The sequence below is a fragment of the Gracilinanus agilis genome, chromosome 6 (assembly GCF_016433145.1).
Source record: "Gracilinanus agilis isolate LMUSP501 chromosome 6, AgileGrace, whole genome shotgun sequence".
Classification (NCBI taxonomy): Eukaryota; Metazoa; Chordata; class Mammalia; order Didelphimorphia; family Didelphidae; genus Gracilinanus; species Gracilinanus agilis.
In genome coordinates this window covers 162,252,362-162,269,772 of record NC_058135.1, presented here as the reverse complement: position 1 = coordinate 162,269,772, position 17,411 = coordinate 162,252,362, and the positions used below count along the sequence as shown (strand labels likewise).

At 35.4% G+C, this 17,411-nt stretch overlaps 1 protein-coding gene across 1 annotated transcript in view; it reads left to right on the top strand.

Annotated features, from left to right (window-relative positions):
- CEP135 (centrosomal protein 135) overlaps positions 1-17,411 on the top strand; it is an 87,085-nt gene that overhangs the window by 14,146 nt on the left and 55,528 nt on the right. Inside the window, exons 8-10 of the mRNA XM_044680405.1 lie at positions 552-767; positions 7,859-7,924; positions 14,279-14,417. Coding sequence (XP_044536340.1) covers positions 552-767; positions 7,859-7,924; positions 14,279-14,417 — 421 coding nt within the window. The remainder of the gene's footprint in view (positions 1-551; positions 768-7,858; positions 7,925-14,278; positions 14,418-17,411) is intronic.

Here is a 17,411-nt window from a genome sequence, read left to right as displayed (position 1 = left end):
TTCTATTTTAATTGTTTTGTTGAGATTCTGTAAGTTAGTGTTCAATTAGTTTAGAAAAGGTTATGATAAAAAAAAATATGCTATGTTTTACCAAAATCCCTTCTTTGGCTTCACCACTCATTTGGGTATGGAGAGGTCCTAGGGGAAGCAAAGAAAGTGATGGTAGTAAATCTTAAGCATTATTAGTGGCTAAAATATGATTTATATACCATAGTTCCACAACCATAAGTTGGTCTCCTACACAGATCAGATAGCCATGGAGAGGTAAGTGACATGACAGGTATAGCAATTTTCAGCTATTTCCTCAGCCTTCTGTGCTGATGAGAAGCTCATTCAGTCCCTCTGTTTGTCAATCTGTTTTATTGAAAATTTTATTAAATATATTTTTTACTAAATTAGAATCAAATTATATTTATAAATTAGTTGTTCAGCATAGTTTTTCATGTCATAAATCCTATTTAGCTTTTAAAGTATGCAGAATTATGTAAAATGTATCAGGAATTAGATACATATAATAAAGATTTTTTTGTATTATTATAAATTCCATTTAGATTGATTTCCTGCAACAAACAAACAGAGACCTGGAAAATCGTATACAAGAACTCTTGGACAGCAAGAAAACTGTAACCAATGAGGTTATTACTTTAAACAACAAAAATGAAACACTGTTTCGTAGATTGGATGAAATAGATCATAGAGCACATCATATTGAAAGGCATAGAGAAGAAGTTCTTGAGACTACAGATAAACAACTTATGGAAGCTCAGGTAATAAAAACCATGATAATTTAAAAAACTGCAACCATGACTTATTTATCTAGGATTGTTAGGAAATGAGATGTTCTGCATATGTGATTTTTGCAATTACAAAGACTTAATTCTTTTATTTGCCAAAATCTTATTTTAAAGAGCTAGAAAAGAAGAAAAGGGAGAAGGCCCAGTGCAGAGCTCATTAGGTATGCCTACAATTACAGAGTATAATTTGGGTAAAGAGATAGCAATGGAGATTGAGGAATGCTCAGATAATTAGAGTAAGAACTATGAGACCAACTTAATGAAAATTCAGAGAAAAAAGAATGTTTCTAGGAAGGAGAGTGGGTGATCAGTTTCTGTAGGGAAGTAAAGAAAGACAGGAATTGAAAAAATCATTAGATTTGGCAATTAAGACATCACTGACAACTTTGCAGAGAGTAGTTTTAAATTAAGTGACATCAAAAAGAAATTGCAAAGGGTCGAGAAGTAAATGAGTATAGAGCAAGTAGAGGCCAGGAGGGGAGACAGTTTTTTCTAGGAGTCTGGCAGAGGGAGAGCAGAAGTATAAACTGAGAAGAACCTCAGGAAATGCTTGTTTATTGATTAACAACTCAAGAGGATGGATGTTTCTTATAAAGGTATTTTTAAGGATAGCAATTTGGGCATATTTGTAGGTAATTGGGAAAGAACTAGAAGATAAAGATTGAAGATGGTAGTAGATGATTGAAGAGGTAATCTGGACTGTGAGCAGGGATAAACACATGGAGAGGCTTTGGCATTGGCAAGAGGAAGGCCACTTAATTATCAGTGAGTAACATGAAGGAGGAGAAGAGGGTGGGAGGATAATGCCAAAGGGTTTTGAAATAAAGAAAATGCGAGAAGAGAGAACTCAAAGCAATTGGGTTATTTTTCTCAGTAAAATCTGTGATGGGATCCTTAGTTGAAGGGGTGGGGAAAGGAGATGCTGTTGGAAGGCTGAGGAAGAAGAGATAGTTTGGAGCAACTTCTGTGGGGAAGGGGACAGAGAATCAAAGCAAGAAAAGGGACAAGGTTCCCTTGCTGCATGGAAGCCCTAGGTGCAGTGAGATGATATACATTATTGTGGATCCTGCCAGCCTGCTGCATGACTTCCTCCAACTCTCACAAATAAGCATGTGAATAATCCAGGGTTGGGATTTAGCAAGGTGTGTGGTGTGACAGAATAAGGGAGGCAGCTGAGAGTGAGGGGTGGAGTTGAATGGGTTATATAAAGTCATGATTGGGAAGGAGGGGAAAGTGAGGTCAGAGATTGGGTAGTGGGTTGAGAAAGTCTTGAAGGTTGGAGGTTGTAGTTAAAATAAACTGGTGAAGAATTAAGGTATTGGGAGAGTTGGAGGAAGCCCCAAATTTGGTCATAAGTGATGATGAGAGTAAGGGTGTTAGATGATAATTTTTTTTTAAACCCTTACTATCTGTCTTAGGATCAATAGATCCTACATATCAGTTCTAATGTAGATAGTGAGATAGTGGTAAGGGGTAGGCAATGGGGGTTTAGTGTCTTGCCTACAGTCACACAGTTAGGAAGTGCCTGAGACCAGATTTGAACCCAGGACTTCCTATCTTAACTCTCAGTCCACTGAACCACATATCTATCTCCTAGACAACAAATATTTATGAAGCTATATTTATATGGCAAACAATGTACTAGGAAGCAAGAACATGGTCCCTGTTTTCAAGGAGCTTACAATCTTTTTGCAGAGACAACTTGTTAAGTCATTAAGCATTTATTAAACATGTACTGTTGCCAGGCATTATGCTTAGCACTGACAAGGAGTTCACAGTCTAAAAGGGGTATCAACAATGCAATGAGCTATGCACAAACAAGATGTTTAGAGGATAAATTGGAGATAATTGGAGAAGGAAGGCACTATGATTAAGGAGGATTGAGAAAGGTTCTTTCAGAGCATGGGATTTTAACAAAGCCAGGAGATGGAAATGAAAAAGGAGAGAGTTCTGGGCACGGGGGAGAGTCAGCAAAAAATGCCAACATATAAAAAAAATCACACATAAGAGCAAATATAGCATACAGGGAGGCTAATAATCTTAGTAATCAGAGGAAAGGCATTATCTGCATGTGTGTATGTATGTATGTATGTGTCTAGAGAGAGGGGGTATTTTTGGAAAATGCCTGCTTCAAAAAATCTTGAAGAAAACCAGGGAAGCCAAGAGGGGAGGAGGAATAACATTCCAGGCACATCAGGCAGCTGATGAAAAGATATGAAATAAGGAGATAGATAGATGAAATGTGTGTGAGGCACAGCAAGAAGGTCAGCATCACTGGACCATAGACTATGTGGAAGGGAGTAAAGCATAACAAGACTGGAGGAGTAGCTAGGTGGTTCAGGGGATAGAGAGCTGGCCTAAAGATGTCCTGGGTTCAAATGTGGCCTTAGACACTTCCTAGCTGGGCAACCCTGAGCAAATTATTTAACCCCCGTTATCTAGCCCTGGCCACTCTTGGAACTGACATTTAGTACTGATTCTAATAGTTCAAGGTAAAGGTTTAAAAAAGAAGATTAAAAAGAGAAGAGGCCATTTTGTGAAATGCTTTAAAAGCTAAACAGAGAATTTTACATTTGATTCTAGAGTTAATTAGGGAATCATAAGAGTTTATTGAGAGTATGTGTGCGTGCGTGTGTGTAAAGAACATATTCTTATAGTTTAGGAAAATCAGTTCATATTGGAGTGAGCTGAGACTCAAGGCAGAGAGACCAAAAAGAAGGTTACATGATAGTCCAGGTATGAGGTGCTGAGGTGCTACACTAAGGTGGCAGCTGTGTGTGTTGAAAGAAGGGAATGTATACAATAGGGGTTGTGAAGGTGGAAACAATAAGACTTGACAACAGATTGGATATATGAAGTGAATGTATGAGACAGAGTTAAAGATGACACAGGTTGCCAACATGAGTGACTGGGAGAACAGATATCTTTTGATAGAAAGCTTAGAAGGGGGAAGAGGTTGGGGAGAAAGAGAACGAATTTTGTTTTGGACATGGTGAATTTGAGGTGTCTGTCAGACCTCTGGTTCAAGATATCTAGGAGGCAGTGTAGTGATGCAAGATTGGAACTCTGGAGAGAGCTTAGGACTAGGTGTATAGTTCTGGGAATCAACTGCATAGAAATAATAATTGAACCCATGGGAAGATAAGATCACCAAATGAAATAATAAAAGAGAAGGGGTTCTTAACTTGGGATATGTGAGCCAGATTTTTAAAAAATTTATAACTGTATTTTAATATAATTTCTAATTCTTGTGTATTTTGTACATTTTAAAACATGATTCTGAGTTGGGATCCAGAGTCTTTACCAGACTACCAAAGGGATTTGTGACCTCTGGTTAAAAACACTTGGTATGGAGAGAAAAAAGAAGTGGACCCAGAGGGAGCCTTGGGCTACTACCCTCACCACTGGTGGACATGACCTGATTGAAAATTCAGTAAAAAATACTGAGTAGTAGTCAGACAGGTGTAAGTGCTAGGAAAGAGTGTGGCTGTCTGTTCTAGGCTAAGCATGACACAACCAATATGGTGATTCAGAAAACTGGTGGATCTTGGCTGCTTAGGACCCAGGGACCAAGACTCAAAGTTCATGAAACTGAAATGCTCAGACCTAGGAATATCAAGCCAACAATAAGTTAAGTCCCTGAGAGGATTTAGAAGCAGTTTCACAATAAATGTTTAGGGATACAAGGTTTGAGTAAGTTGCAGCTCCCTTCAGCTCCCAAGATGCCAAAAGAAGCATCAGCTCTTCAACAGGAGATTATGAGAGGAACAATGTGTCTTGAAGAGGATATGATTTGATATGCTTTACACTCCTGAAGGTTGGGTAAGATATGCCTATAGTTGAGTCTCCTCTCCTGTGTACCATTCACTTATCTTGATACTGCTTTATTAATATTGAAATCTAGGAACTGTTTACCACCAAGGATTTTATAAGTGATATTTCTGATGTGGCCCAGTGGTTTTACTAATTTGATGTCAATGACCAATCACTTTTTTTTCCCAAACACCTTCTAAGGCAGAAGAGCAGTAAAGGCTAGGAAACTGGGTTTAAGTGACAAATTAAATAACAAATTGTAGTGTTGTCCAGGGTCACACAGCTAGGAAGTGTATGATGTCAGATTTGACCCCAAATCCTCCTCATCCTAGGCTTGGACCTCTTCTATCATGCTATCTAGTTGCCCCATCAGTCACTCTTATGATTATTTCTATTACCCAATCTCTGTGTAAAGCTGATGTGGTTTGGAGGAGTAATAATGAATGGAATTTTAGGACTTTGAAGAATTAGAGTTTTAAGGTGCTAACTGAGCATCAGTGAATATTTTTAAGTCTCCTAGTTCAGAAATTGAGAAAAAGAGTAAGATAGTAAACCAGGTTCTCTACTCCTTCAGAAAGGAGAGAGAATGACCTGTGATTAAAAAAAGTGAAATTCAAAGGAGGAAAGGGTTATTAAGTAATGGAGATAAAAAGAATATTACTTCTTAGCCTGTTCATGCTTCTGCTATAGCCTGTTTCATTTCTACCAACTGAAATATTGTCAGTATTTATTGATGTTGTTGAGGAGGATGCTGTGGTAAAATACTTTGTTGATGTTCACAAAAGTGTCTTTCAACTATCCCCTTAAAAGGAAAGCCAGGAGTGACTTCCCTTCACCAGGACAGAACATACCTTACTTGGAGATCATATATTTGTAAAAAATCTATTTGTTTATATTTAATGATATGAATATAAGGATTAGTAACATGGAAAGCCCTAACACTAAAGGAGAACTAACTTTTCACCCACCTTCTATGTTCGCCTCACGGCGAACTCTTCTTTGTCTTCCAAGTACTCCGAACCTACCTAGCACTTACTAATTTTAAACCCCAAAACACTATCTGACTACAATCTACGTATAATCCTTACTAAAATTAACTTAATATTATTAAAGATGTCTCCAAGTAAAAGCAAAATCAGGCAGCCCAATATGGCACAGGCTGGCTAACCAAAGGGCAACACTGAGATGGCCCAGAGTCCAGGCAAACAGGCCTTAGATCTTTGTTTTCTCAAAATCATCTCCTCCAAAGCAGATCTGCCAACTTCTTTCTCCAAGATGAATTCTCACGGTAAAGAGGGTATGAAAACCTCTTCAGTTGGTTTAGAGTTCTCTTTCTTCTTTATGGGACAAAGAGCAAAGTTTGAGATATCTATCTTCACCAGAAGCCAGAGAGAGTCCCTCTAACTGAAGCTAGTGAATGAGTGACAGTAACTCCCTCCATTCAGTCACCGTCTATCAGAATTTTATTTGCTTCTCACCTTCCAAATTCTGATCTCACGCACAGCACTCTGCCTTGCCTGCTTGCTTAGAGACCCTTTTCTCAGAGTTCTTATCTGACCAATACACTTCCTAATTTCCTTACTACAAACAACTTATATAGTTAGTAACTACTTTAATTATAATCTAGGGTAGAACTGGAAAAAAAAACCTAATCACATGTATTCCATGTAAAATAAAGTCATATGTATATATTAGAAGAGAAATGGGCTGGTCAAGTAAATGTAAGCTCTCTGTTCTTTTGACTTTTAGTCTTCTAAACTGAGCAGTACTTTGCATATAGGTTGTACTTATTAGTAAACGTTTTGTTTGTTGGTGTGAAATAGGCTTTTTGAAAAACAAATTGTAGTGTTTTCAGTTTACTTCTAAGTTAGTTGATCTTGTAGGAGGTTCAGGTTGCTGGAATTCTGACCACTGAAAAAATGGGGCATTTTATGCTATTTTAAGTTTTCAGGTATTTTTTTAGTACCTGGAGCCCAGCTTTATATGAGAAGTAAAAATAAAACAAAGTTGTGACTTTAGCTCCGGGCAGAGTAGCAAGGCTTATATATCTAGTTATAGGTCATTATATTATACAACTGATGGGAACTATCTGTATTTCTTAAATATGACATATACCGATTATTCATCCATATCACATATTGTCTTGAAAATAGCTGAGCTGACTTGTAGCCTTGTTGATTTGGGATAATTCTCTTGTTGTCAATAGCAGGAAAAGATGGAACATAGGCTGTAGGTGATCTCTATAAAAGAAAACCCTTCCCCTTACTCCCAGCCCTCTCATTATAAATCATTACTACCTAGATGTTGGCCTTGGGGCTACATGGTTGTTGGTGGTAATCTATCCTTGAAAAAGGGCTGCCTAAAGAGAGTTCATCTGAATGAGGAATGCTTCCTCTTTCTTGAAGAAGCAGCCTTGACCCACCTGCCCAACAAAGAAGATGCTTTGCTAACCATCTGTATTGTGGTCTTTAAGAGACCCGAAACAGAAACAGTTCCCACTCTGAACTTCGATAGTCCCAACTATAATATATAGAGACAGAGGCCTAGAGAAATTGCTAGTTACATATGAGTAGAAAAACCAAGAACTTTTCTAAGATGGACAAGAAAGAGAATCTTAAAACCTGACATCCTTTTGACATCTGTTACTATTTAGCCTTAGTATTCTAGGGATAGTAGGCATTTCAAGAAGACATAGTGATATTCTAGTATATAATCCTATATTCTCCAAATTATGACACACAAAAAAAAATCTGATTCAGTCATAGTAAGAGGGAATTGATAATAAGGAAATAGGAAGAAAATTTTTAAATGGCTCTTCTAAAAATTACAGAAACTAAACTTTAGCTGGAAAATTTCAGTCTTTTAAAATCTATTATTGTGCTCCACTTCATACTTTGGGATGTAAACTTTGGTGGGAAACTTCTAGGAGATCAAAAGATTAAAAATCTGAGCAGAAGGAGGATGACCCTTATTTTTTGTAGTGTTAATTCTAAGGGATTACTGACGCAAGGCTAACTACCAAAAAATACTCACCTTTGCCTCTCCTTGTTGAAAGTATTGGTCTAAATGCCTGGGTAGAGTCTTGGATGAGAGGCTGCATGAATTATTTATTAAAGTTGTGATTTTTGTCATTATGGTCNTTGGATGAGAGGCTGCATGAATTATTTATTAAAGTTGTGATTTTTGTCATTATGGTCTATATTTAATACCCTTTAAATTTCTGATATTTATAATCTGTTTTTTATTCTCAGGGAGAAATCAAAAGACTTCACTGTGAAATGCATGCCCTTGAAGAAACAATAGCAAATCTTAAAATGGTAAGTCCATATTTATAAATGATAATTTTTCAATGAAGTTAGTATATTTTTCTTGCTTTGTATTTTTAATGTTTGAAGTTATGAAGGATGAGCTAAGAAAAAAGAAACTAGAGAATAAACTTGAAGGCTTTATTATGATTTTATTTTTTTAACAGCTTTATTTGTTATAAATTTAAAAAAAAATTGATTTGTAATTAAGTTTGTAGCAGATCATTTGAGATGACCATCCTTTGTGCAAAGAACAGTGAGTCTTTTTCACTTGACCTCCTGGTATGTTCAGCTGCTACTAATTCCATCACTTGACCCTACTTTGTGGAGAGTATCTCTCTACATTGAAAGGAAAGGATCATAGGAATCTAGAGCTGGAAGGGGTCCGTAGAGACATTAGAATTAAGAGGGTTGGTGAAGGCTTCCTGTAGAAGATGAGATTTTGGTTGAGATCGAAAGAAAGTCAAAGAGGTCAATGGCAATAATGGAGCAGCTTCATTTTACAAATTAGGAAACTGAAGCTCAAGAAAATTAAATGACTTGTTCAATGTCAGAAAGAGATGGCATCAAAGTTGGCATTTGAACCTAAGTCCTTTGACTCTAGAACTAGTGCTGCCTCCCAGGCTAATAAGCTTCTGGATATGTCTATTGCTAACTGCTGCTAAATGATTTTGTCAGCCAACTGGTCCTATTTCCATGTAGGCTTTTTTAGAAATGAAAGCAATGTATTGTATTAGAAGAAATTATAGCAAAGTTCATTTGGAAGAACAAAAGATCAAGAATATCAAGGGAATTAATGAAAAAAATGTGAAGGATGGGAGCAGTACCAGATCTTAAACTATACTACAAAGCAGTGATCAACAAAACAATATGTTACTTACTGGCTAAGAGACAGAAGGGAGGATCAATGAAATAGACTTGGGGTAAATGACCTCAGCAAGATAGTGTATGATAAACCCAAAGATCCCAGCTTTTGGGACAAGAACCTATTATTTGACAAAAACTGCTAGGAAAATTTGGAAAACAGTATGGGAGAGATTAGGCTTAGATCAACATCTCACACCCTATCCCAAGATAAATTCAGAATGGGTAAATGAATTAAATATAAAGAAGGAAATTATAAGTAAATTAGGAGAACATAGAATAGTATACCTGTCAGATCTTTGGAAAAGAACAGAATTTAAGACCAAGGAAGAGACAGAGAATATTACAAAATGTAAAATGAATAATTTTGATTACATTAAATTAAAAAAGTTTTGTACAAAGCCAATGTAACCAAATTAGAAGGGAAGCAACAAATTGGGGAAAAAATGTTTATAACAAAAACCTCTGACAAAGGTCTAATTTCACAAATTTATAAGGAGCTAAGTCAATCATACAAAAAAATCAAGCCTTTTTCCAGTTGAAAATGGGTGAGGGATATGAATAGGCAGTTTTCAGATAAAGAAATCAAAACTATCAATAAACACATGAAAAAGTGTTCTAAATCTCTTATAATTAGAGAAATGCAAATCAAAACAACTCTGAGGTACTACTTCACTCCTAGCAGATTGGCCATTATGACAGCAAAGGAAAGTAATAAATGTTGGAGGGGATGTGGCAAAATTGGAACACTAATGCGTTGCTGGTGGAGTTGTGAATTGATCCAACCATTCTGGAAGGCAATTTGGAACTATGCCCAAAGGGCCTTAAAATATTGCCTGCCCTTTGATACAGCCATACCATTTCTGGGTTTGAACCCTGGTTAATAAGGAAAAATACTTGTACAAAAATATTCATAGCTGCATTCTTTGTGGTGGCAAAAAATTGGAACATGAGGGGGGTGTCCATCGATTGGGGAATGGCTGAACAAATTGTGGTATCTAATAGTGATGGAATACTATTGTCCTGAAAGGAATAATGAACTGGAGGACTTCTATATGAACTGGAAAGACCTCCAGGAATTGATGCAGAGTGAAAGGAGCAGAACCAAGAGAACATTTTATACAGAGATGTACACACTGTGGCATAATTAAATGTAATGATTTCTCAACTAGCAGCAGTGCAATGATCCAGGACAATTCTGAGGGACTTATAAGAAAGAACACTATCCACATCCAGAGAAAGAACTGTGGGAGTAGAAACAGAAGAAAAACATATGATTGATCATATGGTTCGATGGGACTATGATTGGGGATGTTGACTTTAAATGATCATTTTATTGCAAATATTAATAATATGGAAATAGGTTTTGAACAATGATACATGTATAACCTAGTGGAACTGCTTGTCATTTCCAGGAGGCGTGAGGGAGGAGAGGAGGGAAAGAATAAAAATCATGTAACCATGGGAAATGTTTTTAAATTAATTAATTTTTTACAAAGGGGGGTAAAAAGAAATTAAAGCAATGCTAGTAATCATATAATTACTTCTAATGATCCTCAAAGTTGGAAAAACCTTATTTGTTGTAGAGTAAGTCAGATTTGTTAGTCTTTAGTCCATACTGGCTTTGCAAAATGGCCTGTTTTGTTTTCTCATAGATAATTTTCTAGAGCATAGAAGATAGAAGTATATATAAACTCCTCGGTAATTTTTTTCTCAATGAATGGTAAACTATTTATTTCATAGGCAATTGAATTGGAAGAATTTTCTAGGCTTGAAAGACTAGAACTTTAACTCACACTAACTTTTTGGTTTCTTATTTCATTTATCCATTTTTGCTCTTATCTTCTAGCTGTGTAAGATAGATTAATAATGTGGAATCTGTAAACTCTTTCATATTAAGCTAAAATTTCTGCTGATTATGTTAAATGCTTTTGACAGGTTGAGAAATACAGCATAGATATGTAACTGATTATGTTTTTGTCCTTCACATATCAGTTCCACTCTAAATGTCATGCCAGTTTGGTTTGTGTTGTGTCATAATGCCAAATTGAACTGCTGAGTTTACATGGTTGAATGTTTTGCAGAATTTGTGCCAGAGGACTTTGACCTTTGATTTTATAAGTGCTAGGGTACAGTGAGTGTAGCCAATTAAGGGCAGGAAACCAGAAAGGAACTGTAAAATGAGAGAAAAACAAAATTCTTTTTAAGAAATATGCGTAGTTAAGCAAAACAAATTCCTTCATTTGACCATGCCCCAAAATATACAAATATGTATGTACATAAATATGTCTGCACCCTCTCTCTCAGGTGCAGGGAACCTCATCAGATACTTCATCATTGGTCCTGAGGAATCCTAGTTGTTTGTTTTATTAATCAGAATTTTTCAGTCTTTCAAAATTCTTTGTCTTGACAGTGCTGTTATTGTATAAATTGTTCTCTTGGTTTTGCTTACTTCACTTTATATCAATGCATACAAGTGTCTCCAATTTTCTTTGAAATCATTTCTTACAGCATAATAGTATTCCATTTATATTCATATACTGTAATTTGTTTGGCCATTTAACAATTGATGGACATTTCTTTAGTTTTCAGTTCTTTCCAACACAAAAAGAATTGCTTTAAGTATTTTTGTACTGTAAGAGTGGAAAATGGTAATTATTATGATTGGACTAGATATTTAAGGTTGGTCGCCAGAAATCAATTAACTCATTTTCAAAATAAAATAGACCCAAGTCAGGATGACTTTTATGGTGGTTTATTTACAATTAGGAAGGTTGAAGGTAGGGAAATTGAGAGAGAGAAAAACTGTGGCCTGGACCAGAAGCCCAAACCAGGTAGGGATTTAGAGGTCCCAGCAGAGGGGGCACAGAGATTAATTAAACAAGGCTTCTAGCTACAAGGCCTCCTCCAAGAAGAGAGGCCTCCTTAAGGCTAGAGCCTCCAGAAACACCAAGGGAAGAGAAAGAGAGTCAGCCTAACTTACCCATGTGACAATTCAAAGGGAAGCCATGTGAGGTCTCACCAGAGCTCCTTCAACACCAAGTTCAAAGCCCCAACTGCCCCCCACAGGAAGTTACCATCATATTTAAAAGATAGCAGCTTTCGTCACTCCCTGCACCCACCTCCAATTTCAAGTGGACAATAACAGTTTCAACTCTATTTTGGACTGCCCAGGGGGCAGCTCCTTGTTTTTGATTTATATAATAAATCACTATCACATGTGGGTCACAGACCTCCCCTTCCCCACTTAAATCTGAGTTGGGTGGAGTGACATTATTCCTGGTGGCTAAAGTTTAAAGAATGAATGAGGATAAGCTAATTCCATTTACACAGTACATATGTCTTTTTTCTCATTCTTTGATCTTTTTGGTGTTTATGGTCTTAGTAGAGGTTTCTTTGGATTAAAAGGTATTTAATTGAGCAGCCAGGTGGCTCAGTGGATAGAGAGCCAGGCCTAGAGACAGAAGCCTGGGTTCAAATCTGGTCTCAGATGCTTCCCAGCTCTGTGACCCTGATCAAGTCACTTGACCCTAGACACTTGAATTACCTAGACCTTCATTGGTGAAGCCTTGGCACATGTGCACAGCCAGCACTCAGGGAGCTACTCCGTTCCCCTTCTTCCTAGCACCTGAGGACATTTTTTTGCATACCCCACCCCTCTATCCAGCCACCCAAAGCAAGCACTTTCTCCTTCAACTCTCCAGTAATGAGAGCTCACTGACAGTTTGAATTTGCCATCTGGGCACTCAAACTGTGAAAAGGTTCACCAACTCTGGCCTAGACCTTACTGCTATTCTGTCTTGGAACCTATACTTAATGTTGATTCTAAGCTAGAAAATAAGAGTTTAAAAAAAAGATATTTAATCAACCAATCATTAAACATTTATTAAGCACCTACTATTTACTAAGCACTGTGCTAATTGCTAGAAATACAAAAGAGTTATGTAAGAATTAAAATTTTGAAATTCGCCTTAAATTAATAAAGTTTATTAAAATCACTTAGGTAAAAGATCAGAAATGGGTAGAAAGATAAAGAGTAATATAGCCTAATCTAGCTTCCATGTAGGTGCTCTCAGCCTGACCTCCAGCAGCAGCTTTCTTGGCTGGTCTCTAGAGTCAAAGAGTGAGCACTTCCTTGTTCGCTTTTTTAACCTCTCCTTCACTTCTGCTTCAAATTCATCCATATCTGGATCAAACTCAGAGTCATGTACCCTATGTAGGTGACACAAACTAATAGAGACTCACATAGACTCATGCAGACAATAGGAAATTGCTAACACAGAGAAGGCATTATAATTGAGAGGTTGGGGAAGATTTCCTATAGAAGGTGGGATTTTTGTTGGGATTTAAAGGAAGCCAGAGTGTTCCAGTCCTGGAGGACAGCCAGAGAGAATGCTCAGATCCATGAGATGGATTGTCTTGTTTGCGAAACCCCTGGGAGGCTAGTATCACTGGATCTAAGAATAAATGTTGGGGAGTAAGGTGTAAAGACTGAAAAGGTAGGAGGTGGGTAGGTTATGAAGGGCTTTGAATCCCAAACATGGCCTTATGTATTTGCTCATGCAGGCAATAGGAAGCCACTGGAGTTTATTAAGTAAAGGGGTGTACATGACATAATGACACCTGCATTTTAGTAGATAATTTTTAGGACATAGTTTCAAATTGTTTTCTAGAATGCACTAACTCACAATTTCACCATCAGTGCACTAATGTACTTGTTTTCCTATAGCCTTTCCAGCAACTGTCATTTTCCTTTTTGTCAGTTTTGCTAATCTGATGGATGTGAGGTAGAGGTCAGAGTTTATTTCATTTGCATTTTTTCTTTATGGTTGATTTTGGAGCATTTTTATATGATTGCCAATAGTTTGAATTTCTTCTTTAATCATTTGGTCTAAAGAATTTTTAAGATCCCTTCTACTTCTAATTTTCTCTGAGTTACTGAAATTATAGTCTCTAGATTTATATAGCTTCTGAGGTGAATTTTGGCCAAATCAAAATTGCTCTCATCATATCCTGATGTTGACTTGGGTTGTAAGATCAGAGAATTTTGATAAGTTGACTTAAAAATATTCCACGCTCCAAACCCTCAAGATTTATAAGGCTGAATCAAATGGTCATTATAACTTGTAACTGCATAAATTTATTCTCTAGCTATAGCAGTAGTAGCCAAGAAATTTCTCTCCAGGGGATAAAATCCAAGGTGGGAGTCTTTGTGTTATGTTATTTGTGTAAGATTCTTTAATCTATGTTGAGTCAATTTTAAAAAATCTGTACTAGCATAGCTTTTTATTAAAAATTAATGTTGACTTTAGGTATACATTCACTATCCTAAAGCTATCACATTAATTTAGGTTATTGTATTATATTTTTTATTTAGGAAAAGTGACCATCAATAGAATAGTATTATATAATTATGATTGTGTCTGTATCTGATAGTTTTATTTTTTAAATGTGTTTTTAAGGTGCTTCTAGGAATCCTAATTTAATATTTGTCACTTTCAGGAATTAAACTTATGCCATAAAGAAAAAGCACGATTAACCGATGAACTAGTGATAAAAACAGACCTTGAAACAATTATCAATCAAATTGAACATGAAAAAAATAGACTTGCCCGAAAAGTTGAAAAGTTTGCCAAGTCAGGTATGGTTTGCAATTTTGATTAACTTTATAATTGATTATGGTTTTCTCCAAGTGCATTTTGTTAGAAGATGAAAAATATAAGTAAGACAACCTAATTTTTTTCTTTGAATGCTGTTTTATTACTTATAATGAGGACCACACTATATGAGTAACATTTTAAAATAAAAGTAATCTCTACTTTAATATTTTTAATTTTATTTTTTCTTAATTATCAACTAATACAAATATTTTATTTTATTTTGCAAATATTTTATTTAATACACAAAGGATCAAGGATTTTATTAAAAACTAAACTTCTGTTATGTAGAGCTTTTTAGAGACATAGCTGTCACATAAAATTAGCAAAATAGTAATAAAATTGCTCTATTTGTCTTCTTTTGCACTCTTTTTTGATTTTTGTACATTTAAAAATTGTTATTAATTCTTTTTTCTATATGTGTCACTATTTACACACTCTTCAAATTGAAATCCCCTTGTAACAAATATCTATTGCCAAGCTAAAGAAAAAGATAAAGGATGCATTTCTGGTTCAGTACTTTCCATTCATCCCCTTTCTTTTTCAATAGGTGGTGGGGAGGGTATGTTTTATTGACAGTCTGTTAAAGTTGTCATGATTGGTTATGGATTTGATTAGAGTTCTAGTCTTTTAAAGTCGTTTTCCCTCACATTCTTCTTGAGGTCCCTACATAAACAATTCTGCTTTTTCTGATTTAATTCTGGATCACATCTTTTCACATTTTTCTGAATGTGTCATATTCATAACTTATTTTGGTATAATAATATCTATTATTCACATTCCACAATCTGTTTCATTCTCCAATTAATGGGCACTTATTTTATTTCTAGGGCTTTGCGACCTCCAAAAAAAAAAGTACTGCTATTCTCTCATACCTGTTTTTGAGATCCTTGGGGTATATGTCTAAGTAATATTGCTGCCCTATTTCATAGTACCATAAAATCGTTCTTATTACTTCTAATTAGGAAGAAGGCCATTAGTTAAAACTATGAATTATGGAATCTTTAAAGAAATTCAGTTTTATTGCTTTTGAGTTCATGTATAGCTTGAACTTTGTACCTTTTATTTATTTATATAGTGCTTCATGGTTTTCCAAGAGCTTTAATAGACATATTTCATTTGAATTCTACAACAACCATGTGAGGTAAAGCAGGGCAGATGAAATCCTCCTGTTATAGCTGAAGATACTTGACATTCAAAAAGGTTTGTGTCATTTGTCTGATATCATGGCATAAATGATAGGGGCAAGTCTTGATAGAAGTTTTCTGCTGCTTCTGTGCCTTCCATTTCTACTATACTACATTGACTTTCTCAGATTGAAATGTTCTATGAAATAGTTAAGAATAATTTGCCATTTGCATTCAATTGTTTTTGTTTTCTAAAATTCCTTAAGAAGTTAGTTATTTCCTTTACATTCTTTTTTGCTTAATTAGCACCAAATGATAGAGAGCTGGAAAAAGATTATATAGATCCTCTAATTTACTTCCTTATTTTACAGACGAGGAAATTGAGGTCCAGAAAGGGACAGTAACTTGATCAGCTGACAGTGGAATAATCATTTGCCATACTTCATGGCACCACTAGATGTCTGCAGAGGCTAGAGATTTTAGACAATAATTGTTCCTAAATTTTTGGAAATGTAGCTGTGCAAAGTAAGGTCAAGGATAGTAAATTCCTGCCTTTTGTGGTGCTTGGACTCAGTGCCCCAGGCCTCATAAAGGGTCAAATTCCTGGCCAGGATCATCTTCTTTTTCTTTCTTTTTTTTTTTTTTAATATTTTTTCCCCAATTACATGTGAAAATATTTTTTAACAGTTGGTGTTTTTTTTTTTTTAATTTTTAGTGCCAAATTTTCTGTTTCTCCTCTTCCCTCTTCTTCATAGGGCAAGCAATTTGATATAGATTATACATGTGCAATTATGTAAAACATATTTCCCCTTAAACCATGTTGTGAAAGAAAACATAATTTTAAAAAATAAGAAAAATATAGAAAGTAAAAAAATATGCGCTTCAATCTGCATTTAGACTTGTCCCCATCAGTTTTTTTCTTTGGAGATGGATAGCTTTCATCATTGTTAAGTCCTTCAGAATTGTCTTGGATCACTGTATTGCTAAGCATAATTAAGTCATTCACTGTGGATTATTTTACAGCATTGCTGTTCCTGTGTACAGTGTTCTCCTGGTTCTGTTTATTTCATTTTGCATTAGTTCATTTAAGTCTTCCCAGGTTTTTCTGAAAGCATCTTGCTTGTCATTTCTTATAGCATAATAGTATACTATCACAATTGTATACCACAACTTGTTCAGCCCTTCTCCAATTGATGAGCATCCCAATAATTTTCAAATCTTTGCCACCATAAAAGAGCTGATATATATATATACATATATATTATATATATATGTATATATATATGTATATATAGTTGTACATATAGATCTTTTTCCTTTTTAAAAAAATATTATTTTTCTCTCTTTGGAATACACACCTAGTAGTATTATCGCTGGGTCAAAAGGTATGCACAGTTTTATAGCCATTTGGGCATAGTACCAAATTGCTCTCCAGAATGGTTGAGTCATTTCACAGGTCCACTAAAAAGTACTTTAAGGTTCCAATTTCTTAGGATTTATTTTCCTTTTCTGTCATATTAGCCAATCTGATAGGTTAGAGGTAGTACCTCAGAGTTATTTTAATTTCTGTTTCTCTAATAGTGATTTAGAGCATTTTTTCATATGATTCTTGATATCTTTAATTACTTCATCTGAAAAATGCCATTTCATATCATTTGATCATTTATTAAGTAGGGAATGACTCATATTCTTATAAATTTAACTCAGTTCCCCATATATTTGAGAAATGAAGCCTTTATCAGAGACACTTGCTATAAAATTTTTTTTCTCAGTTTTTCTCAGTTTTTTTTCCTTCTAATCTTGATTGCATTGATTTTATTTGTGCAAATCCTTTTAAATTTAATGCGATCA